Source organism: Bactrocera oleae, chromosome 6 (assembly GCF_042242935.1).
Source record: "Bactrocera oleae isolate idBacOlea1 chromosome 6, idBacOlea1, whole genome shotgun sequence".
In the NCBI taxonomy this organism is placed as follows: Eukaryota; Metazoa; Arthropoda; class Insecta; order Diptera; family Tephritidae; genus Bactrocera; species Bactrocera oleae.
Window position 1 is genome coordinate 40,014,889 of NC_091540.1, and position 25,736 is coordinate 40,040,624.

At 35.4% G+C, this 25,736-nt stretch overlaps 6 protein-coding genes across 6 annotated transcripts; 1 reads left to right on the forward strand and 5 right to left on the reverse strand.

Annotated features, from left to right (window-relative positions):
- Positions 1-4,021: 4,021 nt before the first annotated feature.
- LOC106616948 (vitelline membrane protein Vm26Ab-like) lies at positions 4,022-4,580 on the reverse strand. Its single transcript, XM_014233883.3, has 2 exons — positions 4,489-4,580; positions 4,022-4,414 (listed from the first exon to the last, which is right to left on the reverse strand). Exons 1-2 carry the CDS (start codon positions 4,498-4,500, stop codon positions 4,106-4,108), a joined length of 321 nt encoding a protein of 106 aa, XP_014089358.2. The 5' UTR covers positions 4,501-4,580; the 3' UTR covers positions 4,022-4,105.
- A 4,118-nt stretch (positions 4,581-8,698) lies between these two features.
- Positions 8,699-9,094, reverse strand: LOC106616947 (cuticle protein 16.5). Its single transcript, XM_014233882.3, has 2 exons — positions 9,083-9,094; positions 8,699-9,007 (listed from the first exon to the last, which is right to left on the reverse strand). Exons 1-2 carry the CDS (start codon positions 9,092-9,094, stop codon positions 8,699-8,701), a joined length of 321 nt encoding a protein of 106 aa, XP_014089357.2.
- Positions 9,095-12,813: 3,719 nt separating this feature from the next.
- Positions 12,814-13,379, reverse strand: LOC106616946 (cuticle protein 16.5). Its single transcript, XM_014233881.3, has 2 exons — positions 13,327-13,379; positions 12,814-13,238 (listed from the first exon to the last, which is right to left on the reverse strand). The coding sequence occupies exons 1-2, from the start codon at positions 13,336-13,338 to the stop codon at positions 12,912-12,914; spliced, it is 339 nt and encodes a 112-aa protein (XP_014089356.2). The 5' UTR covers positions 13,339-13,379; the 3' UTR covers positions 12,814-12,911.
- Positions 13,380-17,198: 3,819 nt separating this feature from the next.
- LOC106616990 (cuticle protein 16.5) lies at positions 17,199-17,772 on the reverse strand. Its single transcript, XM_014233943.3, has 2 exons — positions 17,701-17,772; positions 17,199-17,621 (listed from the first exon to the last, which is right to left on the reverse strand). Exons 1-2 carry the CDS (start codon positions 17,710-17,712, stop codon positions 17,295-17,297), a joined length of 339 nt encoding a protein of 112 aa, XP_014089418.1. The 5' UTR covers positions 17,713-17,772; the 3' UTR covers positions 17,199-17,294.
- Positions 17,773-22,403: 4,631 nt separating this feature from the next.
- Positions 22,404-22,958, reverse strand: LOC138855641 (cuticle protein 16.5-like). Its single transcript, XM_014233944.3, has 2 exons — positions 22,891-22,958; positions 22,404-22,815 (listed from the first exon to the last, which is right to left on the reverse strand). Exons 1-2 carry the CDS (start codon positions 22,900-22,902, stop codon positions 22,489-22,491), a joined length of 339 nt encoding a protein of 112 aa, XP_014089419.2. The 5' UTR covers positions 22,903-22,958; the 3' UTR covers positions 22,404-22,488.
- A 1,659-nt stretch (positions 22,959-24,617) lies between these two features.
- Positions 24,618-25,321, forward strand: LOC106616987 (cuticle protein 38). The gene is made up of 2 exons (XM_014233940.3): positions 24,618-24,759; positions 24,834-25,321. Exons 1-2 carry the CDS (start codon positions 24,748-24,750, stop codon positions 25,230-25,232), a joined length of 411 nt encoding a protein of 136 aa, XP_014089415.1. The 5' UTR covers positions 24,618-24,747; the 3' UTR covers positions 25,233-25,321.
- Positions 25,322-25,736: the final 415 nt, after the last annotated feature.

The following is a 25,736-nucleotide window of genomic DNA, read 5'->3' on the forward strand; positions in this document are numbered from 1 at the left end:
AAAAATTATTCAAAATCTAACTAGGAATTCACCTAGCTCCTGTTTTACCAAATATATAAAAATCACTTTATTAAAAATTTTACTTGATCGATATTTTATTCCTTTTCATAAAGATTTAATTTATCACAATTGAGAAACTAAACACTTTACCGGCTTTCTACCTATTTCTTTAAAACAGCGACCGCTGGGGCAGCAGCATAGGCAGCTGGGAAAGAGTGAGCAATCGAGTGAGCTGAGTACCTGCTGGCGTAAGGGGCAACATAACCAGCATATCCTGCGGTGTAAGCGAGGGGGGCAGAGTAAACTGCGGCGACTGGAGCGGCATAGGCAGCAGCAACAGGGGCAGCGGCAAATGGAGCAGAGTAAGCCAATGCAGCTGGGGCAGCCAACAGACCGGGTTTAACAGCACCAAACGCAACAGCGAACAGAACCAAAAAGCAAACAGTGAACTGGAATATGTTTATACAATATAAGTTACACAATTTTATTTAAGAAATTAAATTAAAGTGCTTCAATCCTACCAATTTGAACATATTTTTAATTTTGGATTTTTTAGCTTCCTTAGAAATGAAAAGGTAAGCAGATTGTGATATCAATGGCTAAAATGTCGCTAGCTTTAATATAAAAATGTCGGTCTTCCCGCATAATCATGTATTGCACAATTTTCAATGAAGATATGAAACAACGGTACTGCAATACTAAGTAGAAAATATCGCGTAATTTCTTGCATTGACCTTAAACGATATTTGCCTTCCAATATTTCATTAACATACAAGTATTCATACGTACATATAATTTGCTGTTTCAAATTGACTGTTGGACAAACAGCTGGAATTTGTCTTATCTAAAATAGTAAGGTAATAAGAAAAACATTTCATTTATTTTGTGTATTGCGAAAACTTTAAAAACTTTATTAAGGTATAGGCAGCAAATTCATTATAATACGGTAAAGTAAAATCAAGGGTTCGAAACACCTAAACCTAAATTTTATTTTAAATAAGTAAAGTATATTTGGTCGAGAAAATATATCTACTTAATTTCATTAATATAATATATTACAAATATTTATCGATATATTATAAGTAATACAGCGTCTACCAATAAGGAAGACGTGATTTTCACAGCTCGGGACGGCTATGTTTGTTAACGGATTTGTGTCAAATGTTATCAGTGTGTTCAGTAAGTTTTGCCATTTCATCATGTCACGTGTCACTTTGGTACAACGCTTGAGAATTGTCCAAGCTTATTACGCAAATTCACGTTCTCCGAAAAATTTATAAATTCACGTTCATAGAAAAATCATCTTCTCAGATGAGGCCTGTTTTTGGCTTAATGGCTTCGGCAACAAACAAAATTGTCTATCGGGGAAAGTCAAAACCTCGAGTGGCTCAGCAAACGCAATTGTATCCCCGTTTGTAGCGAATTGTGGTACGGAGTCATCATATCATAGTCAAATATCCGCCAAGATCATGCGATTTAACGACTCTAGATTATTTTCTCTTGGAGTATGTGAAATCAAAGTTTTACGCTAGTCAATCAGCACCGTTCGAGGAGTTCGAAGACAAAATTCAGCGCACTATAGCCGAAATGCTGCACCGCTTGATTGAAAATTAATGTAAATGGGTGGAGATATGCAAACGGAGCCGTCTTGGCTGAAGGAAAAACAAATTTTATTTAGTGCACCAGACCACATTATTATACGTAAAAGTGCATTTCTTATAGCAACGGTATGTATAAATAAATGTGAAAACGGAACCGCTAGAGCTAGAGATGCAAAACTAACGATATTCGATAGTTTCGTTAGTTTAAAGAACTACTATCGATAGTTTTTCCTTTGAAATCTACTTACATTTCCCAGATTAAATTAAGAGACCTTGGCTTTTTACACTTCATTTCTATGAAATAATCTTTGGATTTATGTATAAAGCGGAGAACTCAGAAAAATTTATGTATAAACCATGTTAGTATATAAACTGCTCAGAGAGCTGACGAGTTAAAAAAGGAACATTTCTTTTTGTTGTTTTGTTTAAAAATAGTAATTTGTTAATGTTTTCAGCCTTTAGTGCTGTTCTCCTATCTGGTATTAGCAATGCAGCCTGACTAAACATTCTCTCCGATTCTGTTATTAAAATTAATAGAAAAGACTACTGCCTCTGAGTGTATTTATAATTATGTATATATATAATGAAATTCGATCACAACAGCATGTTCGCATAATATGTTTTAATTTCATAATTTTATTCTCATTAAATCAGGGGTACTAAATAAAATGGTCTTAATTCTTATTAAAATACTGGAAAACCGTGGCGTCAAAAACTTTGAATTTGCGACTGCATGTACTATTCATAAGTGAGGTTGTGTGCAACCGGCATTTCTGAATATTAGAAATTCTTACTTAATTGTAAATACATTCCTTCCAACAAATACAACACCTAATTATAGTATAAAAAATAGTTCAATTTAATAATTTGTATAATATTTTAAAACATTTCTCTACTTACGAATATGAAACCACATGCGCGCAACCAGCCAAAAATTTAAAGATGATTTTGAGGGTACCATCCGTGCAAGCCACTATCTGTTAAATCACCATTTAATTACCCAACAGCGCTAACAAAGGTTTCTGTTAAAGTTTGTATGACTTTTTTATGGCCCAATTGACAATTCTAACCGAAACTCTTGTCTATCCGTGATCGTTCGTCCTTTTCTTACGCATTGGGCTTATGAGTGGCACGGTGTGAAATACAGACTGTGTACATATATAATATGTTAGTTTCCGCGCTAATTCCTTTTATGTATTGAGTTTCCATAGCCGTGACTTACTCGGTACATTTGGTATTATCAGACTATATCATTATGGAGCTTAAATAAGTAAAATTTTGCATTTAAAAAAAAAAATTTTGGTAAATCTAAGCTTAAGGCATAAACCATCGATAGTCAAAATAATTTGTCGGTAGTGAGACGAACATAAAACTATCGTACTATCGATAGTCCCCATCAATTGTTTTGCAGCTCAATAACCGGCCAAAGTTCTTTGATATAAACATATTCGTTTCAGTTCAAAAAAAATTTATCATCGGATAATTTTTTTCGGAGTAATCACAACAACAAATTGGAAAAATGCTGTTTCGGGAAAAAGGCGTTTAATGTACCCTGTTCATAGTGTATAAATAGAATACCACCTAAAAGTGGACGTACCGCATCCGCCATCCAAGTGAACAAACTGAATCGTATGCATTTCCTAAGAATATTTATTTGAAACATTTTATATATTCTTCAAGTAAAAGATATTATTTTGGATGGTGGAGCGAAAAATATTTTGTTTGTTTTTGCTTAGTCTGAGGTTCAAATTTGTATCTAAAAAAAGAAAAGTTTTGGAAAAAAACATTTTTTTTTTAACATCTAAAATGAGGCCCACTTACTTTTAAAGTAAATTTTCGATAAGTGTTCTAGAAGCTGTGGAGAGTCTTCTTTCTGGCCAATTGAAAGTTGTAAACTTAAAAAACATTTTTTGTGGTCATTATTGGAGTTTTAAAAAAAGTCTTAAACGACAACATGCTTTTCTTAAGCGTTAAAGTAAATTTTGAGTCAAAAACCGTCAAATTCGGTAATTTTTATATAAATGTGAAAAGTTTAAGCCAACAACACTTTTTTTTTTGTCCAAAAAAAATTTTAACTCGAAATTTACTTTAAAAGCGAAAGCCTCTAGATGTAAAAAAATTTTTTTTTTATTTCCAAAACAAATTTTTTTTGTTCCACCATAGTACATACACAGCAATGAGTACCAAAAACTATATGAAGCTATACAAACGATTTTTATACAACGTTTATAAAAATTTCGAAACTAGCTACGTCATTTAATACAAATGAGAATAAATTTGTACTGAAATCCGACAGTTGAAATAATGAAACAGGGAAGTAGAAGTTGTATGTAAATGTTAACATGATTAGGCATTTAAAAAACTGTAGATATTCTGTTTAAAATTTAGATACAACCTCCTAATGAATCAACAACAACAACTAAAATTATTTGTTATGATATTTATTGAGTTCATATATGATCAGTCCATTATAGTTTCGAAACAAAATGTTCCTTGTTCTGGGTTTATTTCTTCAAGACAGCAACAGCTGGGGCAGCAACTACTGGAGCGGCAGCATATGCAGCTGGAAAAGCGGCGGAGTGGGCAATAGAGTGAGCTGAATAGCTGCTGGCGTAGGGTGCGACGTAACCAGCATATCCTGCGGTATAGGCGAGGGGGGCAGAGTAAGCAGCGGCGACTGGAGTGGCATAGGCAGCAGCAACGGGGGCAGCAGCTAATGGAGCAGAGTAAGCCAATGCAGCTGGGGCCGCCAAGAGACCGGGCTTAGCAGCACCGAAGGCAACAGCAAAGAGGGCGAGGAAGCAGGCAGCGAACTGTAAAAATACGTACACCAAGTCAATATTTTGTTTATAATAAACGATTTTTCGAAAAGATTTACTGGACTCACCAATTTGAACATTTTGATAGATTTGTGTTTTTAGACTTCTTGACGAACGAAGTAGTAAGCGAATTATGATACAAAATATAAACAAATCGCTTGTTTATATATCTTAGAGGAATGCAAATAAATGCCGGTATTAGCTTAGGTAGTACTTATTTTAATGTAGTGAGTGAAGACGTGCTTGTACTACAAATTACGTATTGATATGCAGTATTTGTTGTCAGTGTCACTAGTGAACTAACTTTTAGTTATTATGTTTATGGTAGAGAGATAAGTAGAAACAAGTAAGCAAGGGTTAAGTTCGGTTGTAACCGAACATTTTATACTCTTGCGACTTGCCAAGAGCAAAGCTGGGGAAATACTCTTTCAATTTAATTAAGATTGCTCATATATTGACCGATATATGCGGTATTGCCGGAAATTCGAAAATCTTCATATTAGGTATATGGCGGCTAAGGGAATTATTGATCAAATTCATTTTTAACGTACAGGCATACTATTATTATCTCCGAATTTCTATAATATATCTCACAAACCGATCGTTTAGATAAAAAGTTCGCTATTAGAACTGGGGTCTACATATTCGGTATCTGAGGGCTTGAACAATTTGGATCCGTTGTGAGTGGTTTTTGGTCATAAGGTAGCATGGCTCAAAAGCACTATTCGTGCAAAGTTTTACCTGGATATATTGATGTATGATTGATTTGTATACTTGAAAGTGAGAGAATCAAGTGGAACTTAAAATTGTGCTTTATGAAAAGTAGGCATGGTTGTTCCCTTTTGCACTATAATGTAGAAATATCAGACTTATATTAAGTACTGAATTTTATGTCTCTGACAAATTAAGTTATAGATTTATCGCACTTTTAGTAGCAGTAGTTTAACAAAACCGTTATATTGGCATTTTGAGAGTTATAAACCGAATTCACCCATTTTTACAGGATGGTAAGGATGCCAAAAATTATTTTTTGTCATGGCTGACTCGAATGAACTCCAGCCGAAAGGTCAAATATTAAACCACTTTGGCAACTATTAGCCAATTCGTCTCGGGCTTATCTGCGTAGCCAAACGACTTCATGTAATCCTACAAGAAATAGCCCAGCGATGTAAGATGACGATTTTGAAGGCCACGCCACAGTCCCACGACGCGAGATAATGCGCTCACCAAAATCTTCCTTCAATACATTGATTGTTTCGTTAGCTATCTATGGCACACGTCTTAAAAATCAATTTAGCCATATCCGTATGTCTGTCTGTATATACGCAAACTAGTTCATTATTGTTTAAAATATCGATCTGAAATTTGCACGCGGCCTTTTTTTTTCAAGTAACTGCTCATTTGTCGTAACCGTCGATATCCGAACCCTATAACAGATACATATGATGACAACAGATTATCCCAAAGCAATGCTACACTCTCCGAATATACTGTTCAGATTGGACAACTATAGCATATTTTATTGAGAAATCCTTTATTCTGTCCCATAGAAATAACATATATTTAACCATGAATACGTGTAAATTAGGAGTAAGTGCTAATTGGTTTAGATATAATGTTGATCCTAGATTGTTAGCTCGATAAGACAGTCTTCGCCATTTTCGGAGCAGGTTTAGCAGTGTAATCAGCGGAATCGACGATTTATTGGAACAATTTGTGACGATCGTCGTAGAAAGAGAAGAGTCACCATATACAGCACTCAAATCCTCATTGATTTTACTATGCGATTTCCCTTTCCTTTTTCCCGCTTCCACACGCGATCAAAACAAAACTATATATCTGATTTGGCTGAAATTCCAACAGTAGCCGTCTACGAGCACTACATGACTACCACGTGCGGTGAGGCTAAATGTTTATGGGACTATTATCGTATTCAAGTTGCTAGAGAGTATAATACTTGTAGCTTTGTTTACCTATCGGTTATTGGACATAGTATTGTATATATATAAATGCTCAGGATGACGCGACGAGTTGAATTTCGAGTGACTGGGTGCCCGTCCGTGCAAGCGATAACTGATATTGTGATGGAACTTGCTACACTTATTATAGACACCGTAAGAAGGTGGCACTAGAAAGGAGCATCTGCAGCTTTGTAAAAGTGGACTCTCTAAAACTATTCAATCTATAGCACCCAAATTTACGCAGGGTATATCCTTTCGACATCTCTTATGAAGGTGTGAAAATAGTTGAATTCTGATGAAAACCCCGCCCACTCCTCATGTAACGGTTATGTTAAAAACTACTAAAATTGCAATAAATCAATAACTAAACCCGTTAACGGCATTAAATTTTTCCATCTTCAGTTGAAATGATATATCTCCGGACTTATTCGACCAACTGCTGCCAAATTTGGTATATATCATTATCCTGACTTATGTTACAGTGCAAAAATGGGCAAAAACGGACTGTTACCACGCCTACTCCCTATATAAACCAATTTTAAGGTCCATTTGATTTTTTCAATTTTCAGTAAACGAATCGCGCACTAAGGAATATATCGGGAAAAAACTTTGCACAAATATTGCCTTCAAGGTATGCCATCTCGCGTCTTAAAATTGTCAAAATCCCAGCACAACTGTTCAAGACCCCACATAAGGAACATATGGACACCAGGGCATGTACAAAATTGGACGCCATATAAACATAGAGAGTATATTTTCATTTGAGGACGATTTGAATATAAATTTCGCTGACGGAAAATAAGATGTATGTAGTTATAAAAATTATTGAGTCTACTCGTTTGACCATATATTATAGGTAGGTTAATAAGATACAAATTTGATACAAATAATCGAATTAGATATAGGGTTATATATACAATATATATAAATGATCAGGGTGATGAGACGAGTTGAAATCCTAGTGAATGTCTGTCTGTCCCTACATCTGTCAGTCCGTGCGATAACTTGAGTATCACCCCAATTTTCACCGGACATATCATTATGACACTTCTTGCGACAGCATGAAAATAGGTGATTCTGTGGACCAAGCCCGCTCTCCATTTAACGGTCTTGTTGAAAACTACGGCGATAAATCAATAACGAAATACTTCAGAGACATTAAATTTTACCAACCCATCCCGGATCAAAGGGGTTTTATAGGAGCCGATGTCAAAATGTGACAATGGACGTGGCGCTGCCTACGTTTAGGTGAAATCACATATCTCCGAACCAACTCTCCCAATTTTAACCAAATTTTGTACATAAAAATATTTAAATATTCCCATTTTACGATGCGAAAATAGGCGAAATCAAACAGTAACATAACATAACTTTAAATTCCATATGTTTTTTCCATATTCCAGTATACAAATCAAACAATATAAATATAATATATTGGGTAAAAAATTTGTATGATTATTTCCTTTAAGGTATGCCCTTTCAGGTCTAAAAATGTTAAAATCGTACCATAATAACTATTCAAGCCCTCAGATACTGGAAATGTGGACCCCAGAGCCTATGGTTGACTTTTTGCCGAAAATATCGGTCAATCTGTGAAATATTTTATTAAAATTTGGGGAAAATACTTTTTTGATAATAGGATACCCTTGTGTCAAATATGGGTTGAATCGGATCAATACTTCCTTTAGCCCCCATATACCTAATATCAAAATTTTCGACTTTCCAGTTTTTTTAGCCCCCATATAACTGATATTTACGATTTTGAAACGTCTGGCTGACTTTACTCCATATATATGTTTATATTTATAAAATTTCTTGAAAATAAGTTCCCAATTATACCTGAGCAATATCAACAATTAATGCAATCAGCCCTTCCATTTCTATGCCCCCCCATTTCTATGGATTTAAGTAAAATTTTCGCTGACTGGAAGTCAAATTTAGTAATCAAACTAAGTGAGTCTATGATCTTCAAGATAAGTTAATATGGTACCAAATTTCATTGTAATCTATTCACCATTTCGTTGAACAATGAAGTTGAACATTTTCGCTACATTTCTGGATATAAAAATTCTCGGTTCTGTGGATTAAGAGATATTGACATTAACACTTAATATAAAGAATGTCTTTGCACAACATTGCACACACAGATCGCGAAGAAGGAAAATTCAACTACGTACAGTATGTCAAATGACCCTTTCTAAAAACTAAAAATACATATTTTGAATTCTTCTTTTTCCACAAATTTTTATCTTAATTTCGTTACAACTCGCAATGGGTCAGATTTTCGACTACATCATGAAAAAATTGCATTCGTTTTCTATTTCTTCAACAAAGCGACAGCTGGAGGAGCAGCAGCGACTACTGGAGCAACGGCATAGGCAGCTGGGAAAGCAGCGGAGTGGGCAATCGAATGAGCTGAGTAACTGCTGGCGTAGGGTGCGACGTAACCAGCATATCCTGCGGTGTAGGCGAGAGGGGCGGAGTAAGCAGCGGCGAATGGAGCGGCATGGGCAGCAGCAACTGGGGCAGCAGCTAATGGTGCAGAGTAAGCCAATGGGGCAGCCAAGAGACCGGGTTTAGCAGCACCGAAGGCAACAGCGAAGACAGCCAAGAAGCAGACAGCGAACTGTTAGAAAGAATGATATAATATTATGTATATGACGTAATTTAATTAAAACCGAAATGAATTTTTCAAACTTACAAATTTGAACATTTTGTTAATTTTGAGTTTTTGGACTTCTTTGTAAGCGAAGAGGTAAACGAATTGTGATATCTATAGTTAGGAAACGACTATCTTTTATACGAAATTCGATATTTATCCCACCCAATCACAAGAATTACTTGAAAGTGTGGTAAAATAACGGTTTTGTAATACTAAGTAGATATTGGTGCGTCACTCTTTTCAGTTGGCATTGAATACATATTGTGTATTAAACACTGTGGACTTCCAAATCTTTTCTGTTTAACACTTTGCTGACTGCGTATAATTTACATTATTGAAATTGTCTTACATTTAGATGACTTGGAGGCCGGCGGATAGCAGAATTATGTGCGTTACATACTAATTGTATTGTCAACTTGCTATGTTTACGTTCACTTTACATATAACCGCTATATTCGAAAATACTATTAAGTATAACGACATGCGCATTTAGCTTGACGACAAGAGTGATACAACAGTATTTCATGTAAAACAGTTCAAAAATGCATAAAATACTTACCCAAAGTTTAGTAGCAATAAAGGACAATGCGCAACGCCAACATGAAATCTCATTGGGTCCTTTACGACTTTTCAGCCTTGAGTCGGCTGAGATGGAATATCTTCCAAGCCACCCAATATTTAAATTTTATGAAATTAGACCGTAACGAATCCACCAAATTATTAAATGGTACTTAACTGGTTCTATGTTGGGATATCGCGATATCGCTATATATTTGCCGATCAAAGAAAAATAAGTTATACCCCAGCTTAGTCATAATAATGTTGTGCTTGCTCTCCAATGTAATTGATATCTATTATATTATACTATATGAGGATTAAGACAGAGTGCTTACTACGTAATACCCTTAAATTAAATTATTATTATAATACAACAGTTTTTTTAACTTATCGTGTACATAAATTATAAAAATAATGAGACGCGTTGAAGTCCGTTAATCAAAAATCTATAAAATGCCATAACTAAGCCGCAAATTAAGATACAAAACTGTAATTTCCTACAATGAATTATAGTAGAGAGAAACATTTTCGATTTAACTTATATTTTACTTACCATTAAAGCTTTTACAACGAAACTTGCTGAAAATAAAACCTTTCTTTATATACTATGAAAATGATAAAATCTGATGTTAGTCACGCACACGCCTCATATAACGGTAATGTTGAGAACTACTAAAAGTGCGATAAATCAGAAAGCAAATGTATCAGAGACATTACATTTTACGCCTGAGATAGTAGTGAAGATTATAGGATCCGGTATCAAAGTTGAGCATTAGGCATGGCACCGCCCACTTTTTGATGAAATCTTATACATCAGAAACTACTTGACTTGATCAGAAACTTGACAAATTTGGTGTCTAACGTTATTTTGACATTCTCATGTTGTATTGTGAAAATGGACAAAATCGAGCAACATCCACGCTTACTTAATATATACTAAAACTTTTAATTTCATAATATTCTTTCACTTCCCTAGATATCGAATATTAGAAACACAGGTATATGAAGTATATGATTGAAATCGGTAAAATGGGGTCAATGCTTACATTAGCATCCATATTCCTAACATATTATAAAGTTTTTCGGTTAACTTCCGCTTGACTTTATATCGTATACACCTGTCAATATGTCAATTTTTTCCATACTTTTCCCAGCCCCCATATACGTAATATAAGAATTGCAAACTTCTGGTTGGATTTATAGGGTATACTCGTATATGGGTCAATATTTAAGCTGTCTAAGCAGAATTAAATGCACGTATAATATTTAATACACTACAGCATAATTCCAAAAATGTGTGAAATCTGTCTACGAACGATTCCAAATCTCATTTACTACATATAATAGTTTTCTATATTTTAGCAGACTTTATGCTGAATCTGTCGGTCAGTGTATCAGTTATCTTAAAAAAATTGCTTTGAAACATGTTCTCGTGCATACTTGTGTAATTGCAAAGGTTAATGCATTCAGATCATCCCCTAATATATACGCCATATAGTGATTTTTATCCAGTTTGGCTTTCCATGTGACTTTAAAGCGTCTATGTCAGTCAAAATGTGTTATATCTTAATGAATATAATGGCCTTTTTAATTACGGTATGGTGTAGTGTTTCAGACTTTAGTCTAAAAACCATATCTCTAATATAAAGGCTTCCGATTATTTTTTCTCATGTACCCCATATATTAAATTTAACCCTTTTGGTTGTGGTTATATCACACATATCTCATTTTATTAAGAGTGTATTCTAGTGTAGAATTTCGAAAAAATCGATGTTTTTATATTTTAAAAGTTTAGCTATTAAGAAATATATCTACAAGATGATTTTTGAAAATTTAAATTATTTCCTGACATATAGACATTTTACTGACCCGGCCTCTAAACTGGTTCGGCTGGATATATTCGAACAAAAGACTTTACGCGAAAATTTAAATGCGTTTTTCTCAGACCAGTCTGTTTCAATACGACATCGATGATTTCTCCAGACTTCTACTGGACCGATTTAATTGAAATTTTCACATAATCTTCTTTATAGATCACTCGAGTATGACTTAGCCTTATCCCCTTATATTTCAATTTTTAATATTATATTTTTAAAAAATACGATAATATAAAATTGCGACATCATTGCAGATTGATAATCTTTTTAACTTCCCGCTAAGAAAATTGAAAATTTTCTAAAAATTGGGAAGTTATTGGTTTCACCCCATTTTGCAAAAATCGAGTTCTCAACAGATCTCGACGTTCTGAGGGTCGAGGAAGCTTCCCCGAACATTTTTACGATGATGACCGTATGTCTGTATGTATGTGTGGATGTGTGTGCGTGTGTGTGGATGTATGTAAACCTCTTATAACTTTTAAACGGCTCAACCGATTTGAATAAACTAAACAGCATTCCAAACGGTTTCATTGCACTTGCATTTCGCGTAAGTTTGGACCCAATCGGACCAGTAGATTTCGAGAAATCTCAAAAATAAATTCTTCCAACGACTTGGCCGATCGGCACCAAAAACTAATCAGTTCTAAACCTTGAAGAAACACATCGTTTGCCGCAAACCGGGTCGAAATCGGTTGATTTGCTTTCGAGAAATCGTTAACGAAAGAAATCACCAAAATTGATTAGTCTTTGAGAAATTTGGGAAATAGTGTTATATTAAACTCCCAGCAGTGAAAAAAGTGAAATTTGAACGTTAACGTATGAAATTAGCGGGAAGTTGCAGGGATGGGTCTTGAGCCAACCGTTTTCCACATTTTTTTTTTCATTTCAGATGATAGATTGAAATCATGGGGATGCTTATGTGCCAATTTTTGGAGACTCCTCACTTCATCAGCTGCCACCTTTTCTGTTTTTATAAATAAATCGATGGTAAAAATATTGATTGCCTTTTTTTTACGACACTTTAAAAATTACCTAAACCTCATGTCTCTAGATTAAAATACCCTCTTAAATAAGATGTTTTTTAATATAAATATTCCATCTTCCGAACTTAGCCCTTCCTTACTTCTTCAATTATAATTTAAATGAAACTGAATAGGGATACCTGAGCAACCATGCGTTAAGTTAAAATGAAAATTAATATAATATCGAGAAGTCAGCGCAAACGAACGTCTGTTACCTATGTTGATCGGAAGTGCCATTGGGAAAGTATTCTTATATTATCACTCCGTAATACAGAGTTATCATAGAAGATCAATGAATAGTCCAAAGTCATAGTTCAATTTATGTTTTTACATACAAGTATATTTGCTATATCAGGTTTTCGGTTGTAATTTAATCACAGTCAGAAAAGTTTCAGCAGATTAACATAAAGCTTATTTGCGCAGTACAGCAACAGCTGGAGCAGCAGCCACCACAGGCGCTGGGGCGGCGATCACTGGAGCAGCGGCATAAGCAGCTGGGAAAGCAGCGGAGTGGGCAATCGAATGAGCTGAGTAGCTGCTGGCGTAGGGTGCGACGTAACCTGCATATCCTGCGGGGTAGGCGAGAGGGGCGGAGTAAGCAGCGGCGAATGGAGCGGCATAGGCAGCGGCAACTGGGGCAGCAGCGAATGGAGCGGAGTAAGCCAATGGGGCAGCCAATACACCGGGTTTAGCAGCACCGAAGGCAACAGCGAAGACAGCCAAGAAGCAGACAGCGAACTGTTAGAAAGGATGATAAAATATTATATATTGTACGTATGTAAGTGAGGTAATTTCATTAAAACAGAAATGAAGTTTTCAAACTCACCAATTTGAACATTTTGTTAATTTTGAGTTTTGAACTTCTTTGCAAGCGAAGAGGTAAACGAATTGTGATATCTATAGTTAGGAAACGACTAGCTTTTATACGAAATTCGGTGTTCGCGCACAGAAATGCGTGAAGTACTCAAAAGTGTGGTAAGATAATGGTTTTTTAATACTAAGTAGATATTGGTGCGTCACTCTTTGCAGTTGACATCGAATACATATTGTGTATTAAACACAACAAACCTTTTCTGCTTAACACTTTGTTGACTGTGGATAATTCACCTTATTGAAAGGAGATGACTTGGAGGCCGGCGAATAGTATAGTTATGTTAGGTACATAATAATTATGTTGTCAACATGCTTCATTTTTGTAAGTGGAAATAGTAAATTCGATCCATGCCTTGACTTAGGTAATGTATCTGCGACAGTTTGAAAAATATTATAAATTTTGTAAAACGCAAATGTAACTTTATTCCGTACGTTATAAATGTATGGTCAGATAAATTTACTTTTATACAAACAATAAATAAACAACAATTAACAAAAGGTGGCTCATAATGATAAACTTGATATATTGTCCATATTGCACAAACTAAACATTGATGGTCGTCCAGAGCGCGGTGCGTCTTAAGCGCGTACTCGGCCCGCTTTGAACTTGCTGCACCACTCATAAACTTTTTTGCGCCATAATTTGATCACAAAAGGACTTTAGCAACACTTTCAACATGCCCGCACAAAAATATGTATTCGTTTCGCAAACAAAATTTGATGCCAGTTATTTGCTCAGCTAAATTAACCATTTTAAAAATGGCATAATTCGGCTTTGGTTCAACTCGGAGATAATTATGCCTTTTTACAAACAGACAATTGGCAATTTCACGTTACTTTCGGACCACAGTAGCATATGGTTATAAATCAAATGTTGTAAGAAAATCGTCGAATTAATAATAGGTTAAATAGAGGTTAGCACGATATTTTTCCAAAGGGTTGCTATCACTAATCGTCACATTATCATGAACACGAACAAAGTCTAACCTCAGAAACTTAACATGCGTTTCTGGGTACGTATTGACGGCGACAGAGAATATTAAATTCACATGAGCAAAAAAAATATATTTTTTGTTCTATAGTGTAATGCAGCAAATACAAAATTATTTCATTTATTTTCATTAAAACTTTATAACACCCGGCTCAAATTCAATTTCGCAATAGTTTTAAGGAATCATAGTACTTTAGTACGAGTAGCGATAAAAACATGAACACCGTTAGACAGGATATACAAGTTGAGTATTTTATTTTAAATTTCGTCAATTAAATTACTACCACAATTTCCATAGACATATTGTATTAAAGTAATTAGCATTTTCAACGATAAGTGAAAAGCCAAATACTAACTCCTCCAATATTGAATTCAGCGTTGACTTAAGAGAACAAGTATCTTATCGTACACTAAAACAAGAAAAAACGTTAACTTCGGTTGCATCAAAGCTATAATACCCTTCACAAATACAAAATATTCCTTACATGCACTTGATTCCGATTGTTCAGTTTGTATGGCAGCTATATGATATAGATGTCAAATATCGGCTGTTCCGACAAATGAGCAGCTTCTTAGTGAGGAAAGGACAGGTGCAAAATTTCAGACGGATAGCTTGGTTAAATCAACTCAGCTCATCAAGCTGATCATTAATGTATACAAGTAGATTTTATAGCGTCTCCGACATTACCTTCTGCGTGTTATAAACTTTGTGGCAAACTTAATATACCCAGTTCAGGCTATAATTATAAAAATAATATTTTATGTATCAACAAACCTAGTATTATAAACGAGCGCGAAAACACTTAGTGCTTAAACACATGTTAATTTTGATTGGTGGGCAGTATTGGGAGAAAAACAAAACAAAGAAAATCCAATAATCCATTGATGTGTTAGCTGTCAAACAAACAAAGAATATTTTCGGGATTCGAACATTTATTATTTCGCTAAATCTCTGCAAAATTGGCCATTATTCCCACTGTACATTAATGACCTGATTAAAGTGCAGCAGTGTAATTTTGGACCAAGGGAAAGCCCTGAATAAAAATCCATTGTTAATGTGTTCAGGTTAGTCAAAACAACATAAAATATCCGATGATGGTTGCCTCTCAGACGTTACAACGGATATCCGCATCATTCCCATGTCCTCAAAATAGTCTCAGTTGATATTGCTGTAAATCTATAAAGAATTTGAACAGGACCTGTCATGGTTGGTACAAAATTGCACACAATATGTGAGCAATTATTTTATGATCGATTTTTAAGAATTGCATTTTCATATCGAAACATCAAACGGTTGTGCGGGGTTGGGATTTTTGATTGTATTAGTGATTTCTTTCCCTTGTCTGTAAACATTCAGTGCTTCGGCATTTTCACTGAATTTACTTTTTTATTCACTGAGTCTGCAGGTGGGCTCTTCACTATTTTAATGCTTAATCTTTTTAAATAGCAAATAATGAAAAACAATTTCGCATTCTAAACAAACAAGTTGAAATAATGAATTTAACAGTACATTATCATTAGCATAACGAATTTTATTGATAATTTAGCGCCATTTATTGTGACAACTTGAAGGTTTATTTCTTTGGGCTACCTATGATAATAATTTGCGCATATATATATAAGGTACATATAATAGTATCAGAAAACAAGTATGGAAGGGCTAAGTTCGGATGTAACCGAACATTTTATACTTTCGCAAAGTCAAATGGTATACTCGTTTTAGATTTCGTTGTGGATCTTGCAGCCTTGTTCTATGTTGACCCATATTTTCGGTAAAAAGTCAACTATAGGCACTAGAGTCCACATATTCAGTACCATGTGTACCAAGTTTCATAAAGATATCTCAATTTTTACTGAAGTTACAGACAGTCACCCGGATATCAACTCGTCTCTTCAACCTTTTAGGTGATACAAACAACCGTTAGGTGAACAAAACTATTATATTCTGTAGCAACAAGTTGCGAGAAAGATATTACAAATCACCGTTAAGTGAACAAAACTATTATGCTATGTAGCAATATGTTGGGAGAGTATAAAAATAAAACGGTTAGCTTCATTAGTAAGTAGAAAAGTGAGCAATGTCGATCGATTACAACCAGTCACCACTTGGTTTTCCATTTACTGTAAAATAGACGGGGTTTTATCCTTTCTAGATTTGTATACCAATTCTGTATAACTTCACCCAATTATAATACTCTTGCAATATGTTGCACTAAAGAATCACAACGTCGGTGGGTGGATGAGGAATGATAATAGCCATTCATTCATTCATTGATTCTCAGACATTTAGTTAGCTAAGCCAAAGAAAACGAAACGGAATATGGTTCTTGACCTAAAGAAATCTAAATTATTTGCAAGGACATATACTTACAATACTTTCCTCTTGCATATCCATTATATTTATTACTCCAACAGCTCTGAACTCAACCCTTCTTTGTTTATTTACCTTATCAATTTACAGTTGAATTTCCACGTATTTTGTATAGGTAACATTATTCTGACCCGGATTTTATCTTTCGTCAACTTACAGCCACTTTACACCAAAACAAATATGTCAGCTGTGTTCAAATTTGTATGACAGGTTACTCATTTCATTTGAACTACTACTATTTTTATATTAACGATCAATAGCAAATGCAGAACAAAACGATATATTTTCCCAGAAGCATTAATAAAATACTCGAACTGCAGTAGATGTTTACCTATCGAATAGTATTATTAACTTTCTTTAGATTTTCTAGCAAAAGCTCTCCCTAATTCTTGGTTAGAAGCATGCATTGAAATTATGGAGATATCATAGTTGATTATTGAACGAAGAAAAGCCAGAGTCATAGTTTAGTTTATATTATCACATACGCAATTTAGTAATATCGTATTTTCAATTTCAATTTCATCACAGACTCAAATATAAAATTTCACCTATTTCAAGCTTATTTGCGCAGTACAGCAACAGCTGGGGCAGCAGCGACCACGGGCGCTGGGGCGGCGATTACTGGAGCAGCGGCATAAGCAGCTGGGAAAGCAGCGGAATGGGCAATCGAATGAGCTGAGTAGCTGCTGGCGTAGGGTGCGACGTAACCTGCATATCCTGCGGGGTAGGCGAGAGGGGCGGAGTAAGCAGCGGCGAATGGAGCGGCATAGGCAGCGGCAACTGGAGCAGCAGCTAATGGTGCAGAGTAAGCCAATGGGGCAGTCAAGAGACCGGGTTTAGCAGCACCGAAGGCAACAGCGAAGACAGCCAAGAAGCAGACAGCGAACTGTTAGAAAGAATGATATAATATTATGTATACATATAACGTAATTTAATTAAAACCGAAATGAATTTTTCAAACTCACCAATTTGAACATTTTGTTAATTTTGAGTTTTGAACTTCTTTGCAAGCGAAGAGGTAAACGAATTGTGATATCTATAGTTAGGAAGCCACCAGCTTTTATACGAAATTAGGTGTTCGCGCAGAAAAAATAAAGGTGCGATAAAATAACGGTTTTGTAATACTAAGTAGACATTGTTGCTTCACTCTTTTCAGTGACATTGATTACACATTATGCATTAATCACTGTGGACTTCCAAAGGTTTTCGGTTTAAAACTTTGTTGAATGAACCAAAGTTAAATTATTATATTATAATTATATATGATGAATTTTAATAATATTATTATAATTGTTTGAGAAAATAAAATTTCTCTATCACATATATATGGTACATATATGCGTTTATGTTAATTGACAAAAAAAATATTACTCAAAAAAGTATCTGAAACTAGAAGGTTGGAGCGATTTCTTCCACTTTCGGTAAAAAACTCCCCTGTCGAAAGTGAAACTTTATGGTAATTCATATTTCAGCACCTCCTTCGACATGGCTGAAATTGGATTATAACCCTGCCCACTTCCCATATAACAGTTATGATGAAAACTACTAAATACATACGTCAGAAACATTAAATTTGACGAGCTATATGATCAGTGACGGATCTTGAATTTTTTTCTGGCAACGGTTCTACAGAAAGAAATTTTCTTCCAACCCTTTTTTGTACTCTTGCTACATGTTGCTACAGTTTTGTTCACCTAACTGTTATTTGTAACACCTCTATCTAATCGAGATAGGTATAGAATTATATTATACATGTATATAAATAATCATGATGAGGAGACAAGTTAAAATCTGGGTGACTGTCCGTCCATGCAAGTCTAACTTGAGTAAACATTAAGATATCTTAAGGAAATTTGGTACACGTGTTTCTTGGCAAAAAAAGACGACGAGTTCGCCACTAATCGAAAACTTATAAAATACCATAACTTAGCACTAAATTGAGGCAAACAATTTTAATTTGGGATAGGTAATTACAGAAGCAAGAGTAAGTCCTTTAAGGTTTATTGTTCATACCTCCGAATCCACTAAAGCTACAGTAATTAAATTTGGTCAGAACAAAGCCTACAGGAACCCCTAAGAAAAAGAATTAAGACCTGAAAGTTTCCGGAAATTGTAAATTAAACGAAAATTTTGTAATCTTCATCAATATTTATTTTGTCGCCTTCAAAATATGCTTCTTCTGAGGTGATACACATATGCTACCTTTCTGATAATTTTCTTTTACGGCCTCTATCTAATAAAACGGGTTAAACGCAGTCGTACCTTGAGTTTTGGAAACAAAAAACATAAAAAAAAGTTGCATGGGACCAAATCCTGTGAATACGGTGGTTGATTGATGGCATTGAACGAGTTTTTGGTCTTCAAATCGTTCATTCTACTCTGTAGCAACATGTTGTGCCATGAAACCAAAAAATATTACTTATAGAGAAGAAACCCAAGAATTCAATTCAGTTGGAAGGAAAAAAGTGTAGCGTACAAACAAACATTTCATATAAAATCAAACTTATTAAAATATTAACAATTTATATGGTTACCGTTAGCTAAAATAGTCCATTAATACTATATTTCTGTCTGAAAAGAAACGCTTTGTAGGAGCTGCATTGTGTATCGCGGGGTTTTCTTATTGAAAAATCCATCTGAAAACTCTGTTAAGATGCTGTTTAATAGTTCTACATAATTCATAGTATTCATTTTATGTGTTAAAAAACAAATCAGAGTTGCACCATTGTACCCGAAAGCTGACCAAACTATGAGGGATCCTCCTTGTTTCTTGTGGGCGTCGAATATGTTTCCAACTTTTTTGTCTTTAAACCACTTTTTTCTGCTTGCCGTCCCACAACAGTGCCTTTGGGCATATTGCATCCTTGCAGTTTTGTGTTTTTGTTTATATCACTCTTTGGAGACTACTTAGTTTTCGCTAAAATGATTTCGCTCTGAATGAACAAGGCGCAAATTAAACAAAAAGTAACTATACTAAAAAAGTTCTGGTAGTACTAACAGGTCATCATCAAAAATGAACAAGTACGTCGTAATTGCGTACATGCATTAATTTTCTAAAAACGCATGTGTACTTCGATAAATTCCCTTTCATAGTTTGTACACTACTTGTATATCGTGGACTGTAGCACAATTTTAAATCCCATTCTTGATTCTTTCACTTTCCAGTACACAAATCAAGCACCAATGAATAAATTCAAATGAAACTTTGCACTTTGTGCATTCGAGGTATGCCATCTCGAATCTAAGAATTGTGAAAATCGGACCATAACTGTTCAGGCCCCCACTTACCGAATATGGGGACCACAGTGCGTATGGCTGACATTTTGCCGAAAATATCGGCCAATCTGAGAGATATGTTATTGAACTTCAGGGAAAATGATTTCTCGATAATACAAGTAATATACGCTTATGTAAAAACAATACTTCACTTAGTCCTCAATTTCCAGAACACTCTATAACACATATATCATCAATGTGGGATTTGTTTTAGTGAAATTGATAGAGCGTCTTTTTTAATAACAGTGTATCTTTCTGCTTAAAATAGATAAAATCTGACGAAAGCTTGCCTTAGCCCCATATAACTGATATTTAGGATTTTGAACTGACCTGACTTTACTTTACATATATATATTTGAAATATTTCTTGAAAATTAGTTATCAAATTTACCACAGTAATGTCAAAATATATCCTATAAAATTATTTCCGACTTTCTACTAGATTTTAAGCCGTTTAAAATGGTCGAAATATGTGATATTTAATGAAACATTACGTTTAACGCTATCTTAAAAGTTACAAAAATATATTTATGATTTTGTGCTCAATATAAATGAAATTGGTTGATCTAAACCTAATATCACTACTTTTATGAATTTCGATCTTTTGGTTGACGTTTTTCACACCAACTCAATATATAAAATTTATCCTCTTCGGTTGAGTTTATGTCAGATATATCTCATTTGAGGATGATTTTAGTATAATTTTCACAAACCGGAAGTAAAATATAATATACCATAGAAATAAAACTAATGGAGCCTATGACCTTCAAAATAAGTTAATCTAAAATGCATTCACGATTTCGTCGAACAATAAATATTGAATTCTTTCACAACATTTTAGTATAAAGCTTTGCTAACACCTGAAGGTACATGTTACCCCGGCTTTGATCTTGGCTCTAATGTTATAATAGTAGCGGACTCTATGAATCGGCCTATTAACTACTTCGTACATGCAACTGTTCCTATCAATTTTTTAAGCAAAAGTTCGTAAACTAAGTTCAGAAATACCTGTTATTTTTAATACAGACTGTGAGCAACGTGAAAGTGAAAATAAGAACATGTAGAGGAGATGATCTTAATCAAAATTAAATCATAAAAGCATATGTTGTGAAGTAATTTGAAATCATGAAATGCAATTTACTGTTCTATTTTGGTCGACAGTCTGACTAAAATAAAATAAAGAAACAATATAGAATGGTTAGTATGTTGTATTTAAAAAATTTTGCACTAAATATTTGAAATAGGGCAAAGTGCAGACAAAAACTTTCATTTGATCTTCGAACACGTTGAAGAAGTATGTACTGCACTAGACACAGAACGCAAGGTACCACCATACAGTTGTCGCCAAATATATCATTTTAATCTAAAAACGAAGGCCCCAAAATACTATCGCATTGCACTTTACATCCCTTTTCTCGACAAATATATTTCTCAATTGAAGAGCAGGTTTCTAGACCACTAATTAGTTTTGTATAAGTTTTGTTTTCAAATTACGATTTTGACTAAGAAAAAACTTCATATTTTATGTTCTATGCCATGAAATATTTCTCATGAAGGTTAAGATGTGGAATCAGCGAACTTCAGACAAACATTTAAGAAACGCTCCTGACGCGTTATACATTGAAAAAAAAAAACTTCTCACCCAAATGTATTCTTAAAACCCCCGAAAGTCTTCCGCAAATCCGCCACTGTATATGATAGAGAAGAGCTGCATATGAAAGAGTCGGTGACTAAATTTTACACTGCACTACATGATAACAGCTTTCTTTTATGTCATTAATGAATAAAATCGGGTAAATATGAATGAACTAATGAAGCGGATAAAATTGGGATATTACAAAGAATTTGCATTCAATTTTGTGTGAAAATATAATTAAGTGCTCAAAAACACTAGAAATGTGGACAGTGACATACGGTGAATGTATAAGCTTTTCAAAGAAGGCCGAGGAGATGTGTATGACGACGCTCGCACATCAACAACCGATAAAAATGCTGAGAAAGTAAAAAAAATGTTACTGAGAATCGAGAGAAAAAAATGTTATCAGAGAAGTTGCAGACGATGTCGGCATATCGGTTGGTTCGTGCCAAGGCATTTTCGGAAGTTTTGGACATGAACGGGTGACCAATCATAGGTATATGGTTATCACATCGGAACCATGGTCAAATCGTTCCAATGGAAGAGCCCAGGAGAGCCAAGGCCAAAAAATAATCGCTGAGAGAGCTCAAAAGCATACCAAAAAATGCATATTAGAACTGCTTCGAAGATTGAAAAAAACGCTGGCATGAGGGGGGACTACTTTGAAGGGGACAAAATAAAAAAACCCATCAACACAGTATTTCGAAAATCTAAGAAATATGATATAATCCGCTCGACTGTTAAAAACTTTGTCTATTATTTTAAGGTTTTTAGATTTATTTAATGTTTTTGATATTGGTTAAGGTCATCACAGTTTTCAAAATATTTATTTTTTTGCAAACTACTTCTTCAACACAGCAACAGATGGGGCAGCAGCAAGCACTGGCGCTGGCGCGGCGATCACTGGTGCAGCAGCATAGGCAGCTGGGAAAGCGGCAGAGTGGGCAATCGAGTGAGCTGAGTAGCTGCTGGCGTAGGGTGCGACATAACCAGCATATCCTGCGGTGTAGGCGAGGGGGGAAGAGTAAGCAGCGGCGAATGGTGCGGCATAGGCAGCAGCAACTGGGGCAGCAGCGAATGGAGCGGAGTAAGCCAATGGGGCAGCCAACACACCGGGCTTAGCAGCTCCGAAGGCACCAGCGAAAAGAGCCAAGAAGCAGGCAGCAAACTGTAACAACACAAAAGTAAACGCAGGAATATATACCATATATGAATGGCTTCGAAAATCCTTTTTTGGACTTACCAATTTGAACATTTTGTTAGTTTTGAGGTTTTGGACGTATTTACAAGCGAAGAGGTAAACGAATAGTGTTATAAAATATCGACAAAACGTTTGTCTTTATATCTGAAATGTATGTATGCTGACAAATGTTAAAGGGACGTGCTTATGCTACAAATTGGGCGTTAATACGTCACGGTTCTTTGCTGGCTTCACGAGTAACATATGTTCGGTACTACTACTAAAACTACCTAGTTCCTGCAGTTTGCTTGGACTTTATGAAGCTTTTAATAAATGTGTTTTTGGAAGTGTCGAGGGGTAGGTTATTATTAATCTATAAACTTAACATCGGAGCAGGCTCTAGAAGACTATTATCGAAATATTAATGAAATAATGGAAATAGTCGAGTCCGACCGTCATGTAAGCACTATTTCCATTGCCCAGGAGCTAAACATTGCACAAAAGAGCACTTTGCATAGATGCCACACTAGTTAGCGCATGAAAACCTCATGGACAAAGATTAGATTGATGATCAGGAAGGTTTTACTATGTGTTTGGTGGAATTAGCAGGAAATCATCTACTATGAGCTATAGGCGAGCGGTCAAACTCTTAGTTCGGTCAGGTACTGTCAACAAATTGACCTTCTGAAGGAAGCAAACTCTTAGAAACAACTAGTAACATATTTGACCAATAAAAAGAGAATTGTGTTCCATCAGCTAAACACCAGGCTACACACAAAAATAATGACTCACCAGAAACCCGGGAGCTTGCTTGGAAGGTTACTATGCATCCACCTTGCAGTCCGGACCTTACCTAATACTTATACTTGAAATACTTATATACACACTTATACATATATTGTAATGCATTAACCAAAGCTTGATTTTCAATGCCCGTTTCTATTTGAAAGCAGATCATCCTTACTTGTTTTAATGCCTTTTTGTTTTATGAAAAATTGTGAACTATTAAAAGGTAATAAACATTTATATTCTTTATACTTGTATGGATATGTCTGCCATGTACGTTATATGGTATATACATATATGTTGTGACAGGCATTTGCTTGAACTTAATTGCGTCCAATTGGGAAATTAAGTTCATTTCAACTATTGGAAGAACGCTCTACTTTATACGTGCCAACATTTGTTAACTCTACTAAACAGAAGACAGTTGTCGTTGCAAAAATTAACGATATCAGCTGGTGCGTAGGCTTTGCAATGTGTCACGTGACCGGCATACCTAAACCATATGCACGAGCATATATCATGGTATGCTTTATTTGTCAAGCAAAGGTAAAAAGGTAAAACGTGTTAAATGTCCAAAAAACCACATGCAATAACAACAAGCACAAAAATACTAAACACAAAATGGGAATGAGAGGTGATTTGCATAAAAATTGTATTGCCGCATGCGCAACGGCCAGCGAACACAGCCGTTGCCATCCTCAACACGACAGATGGCCGTGAATATTAGCGTCCACATACACATTCGCACATATGCATGTAAACAAGTACGTGATCTGCTTTGATTACCAATGCATTTTTAGATTTATGCTCTTCACTTGAACGCTGGAATTTCGGCAATTTACCTTTGGAATTAGCTAAATACTCAAAATTGTGGGGAATTCGGTGGCGAATTAGCTTGTGAATATGCAACTAGCATTTGCTAATGCTATAAAAAATCAGAAGGAATTTTTTAAATCACTGTTTATTTATTTATTTATTTATGCGCTCATTTGCCAAAAATGTGCAATAACTCGTGCGGCGCGTATAAAAGCCCAACCAAGGGAGCCAACTCAACATATTCGTCTACAACCGCACTGAAAGCGCACAGTGAATTTCAGCCTTTGCAAAAGAATCACTCCAAAAACTCTTAACAAAATGTTCAAATTGGTAAGTAACAAAAGAAAGTACACTGCTGAGCAGTTTCGCTAATAAGAGGACTAACTATTACTTTTCCCTTTCAGTTCGCTCTCTGCTTCGTAGCCCTCTTCGCCTGTGCCTTCGGTGCGGCCAAACCAGCGCTCCTGGCTTCTCCATTGGCATACTCAGCACCATTGGCCGCTGGCCCTGTTGCTGCTGCCTACGCCGCGCCGGTAGCCGCTGCTTACTCCGCTCCCCTCGCCTACACTGCTGGTTATGCGCCCTACATTGCTCCCTATGCTAGCAGCTACACCGCTCATGGCGTCGCCCATACTGCTGCTTTCCCTGCTGCCTACGCTGCTGCTCCATATGTTGCCTCATATGCCGCTCCAGCCGTGGTTCCCGCTGCACGCTTCGTCGCCTCAGCTGCTCCGGTAGTTGCCGCTTCTCCCGCCTTTGCCGCAGCCCCAGCCGTCGCTGCTGTTCCAGTTGTGAAGAAATAAGTTTTTATTTAGCAATTGGACTATACTATTTGAATTGATAAGGATAAAGCAAAAATAATAAAAAAAAAAGATTCAACGAACTGATTTAACGATGTTTTTCAAATTTATAAGGTACAGTAATTGTATGGAAAAATTTACTACTGGGCTCCATCAGGGACACGTCAAATTTGTACTTAGAACATACTAAACACAATCTCAGGTATGAATAACTCTAGCATGTTATCATTGCCAACTGTAGCGATAATATATATAGGGGTTTGAGCTTCAATCAAAGGTATCTCGCCGGGTTTGTTCCTTGTAAATCCGGAGATTGTAAAATGTCTGATATTAGTACTTTCTCACTTGTGCCACGTAGAATAAGATAGTAGAATGATTTTTTATGAAAAATTAGGCGACTTGGCAGATTTCTTGTATTAAGTTATATTTGAGGTGTTACTAGATAAGAGATTCTCACTGTAAAAGTGATTATTTCAAGAAGTTGATATAATTTTATATAATTATTTA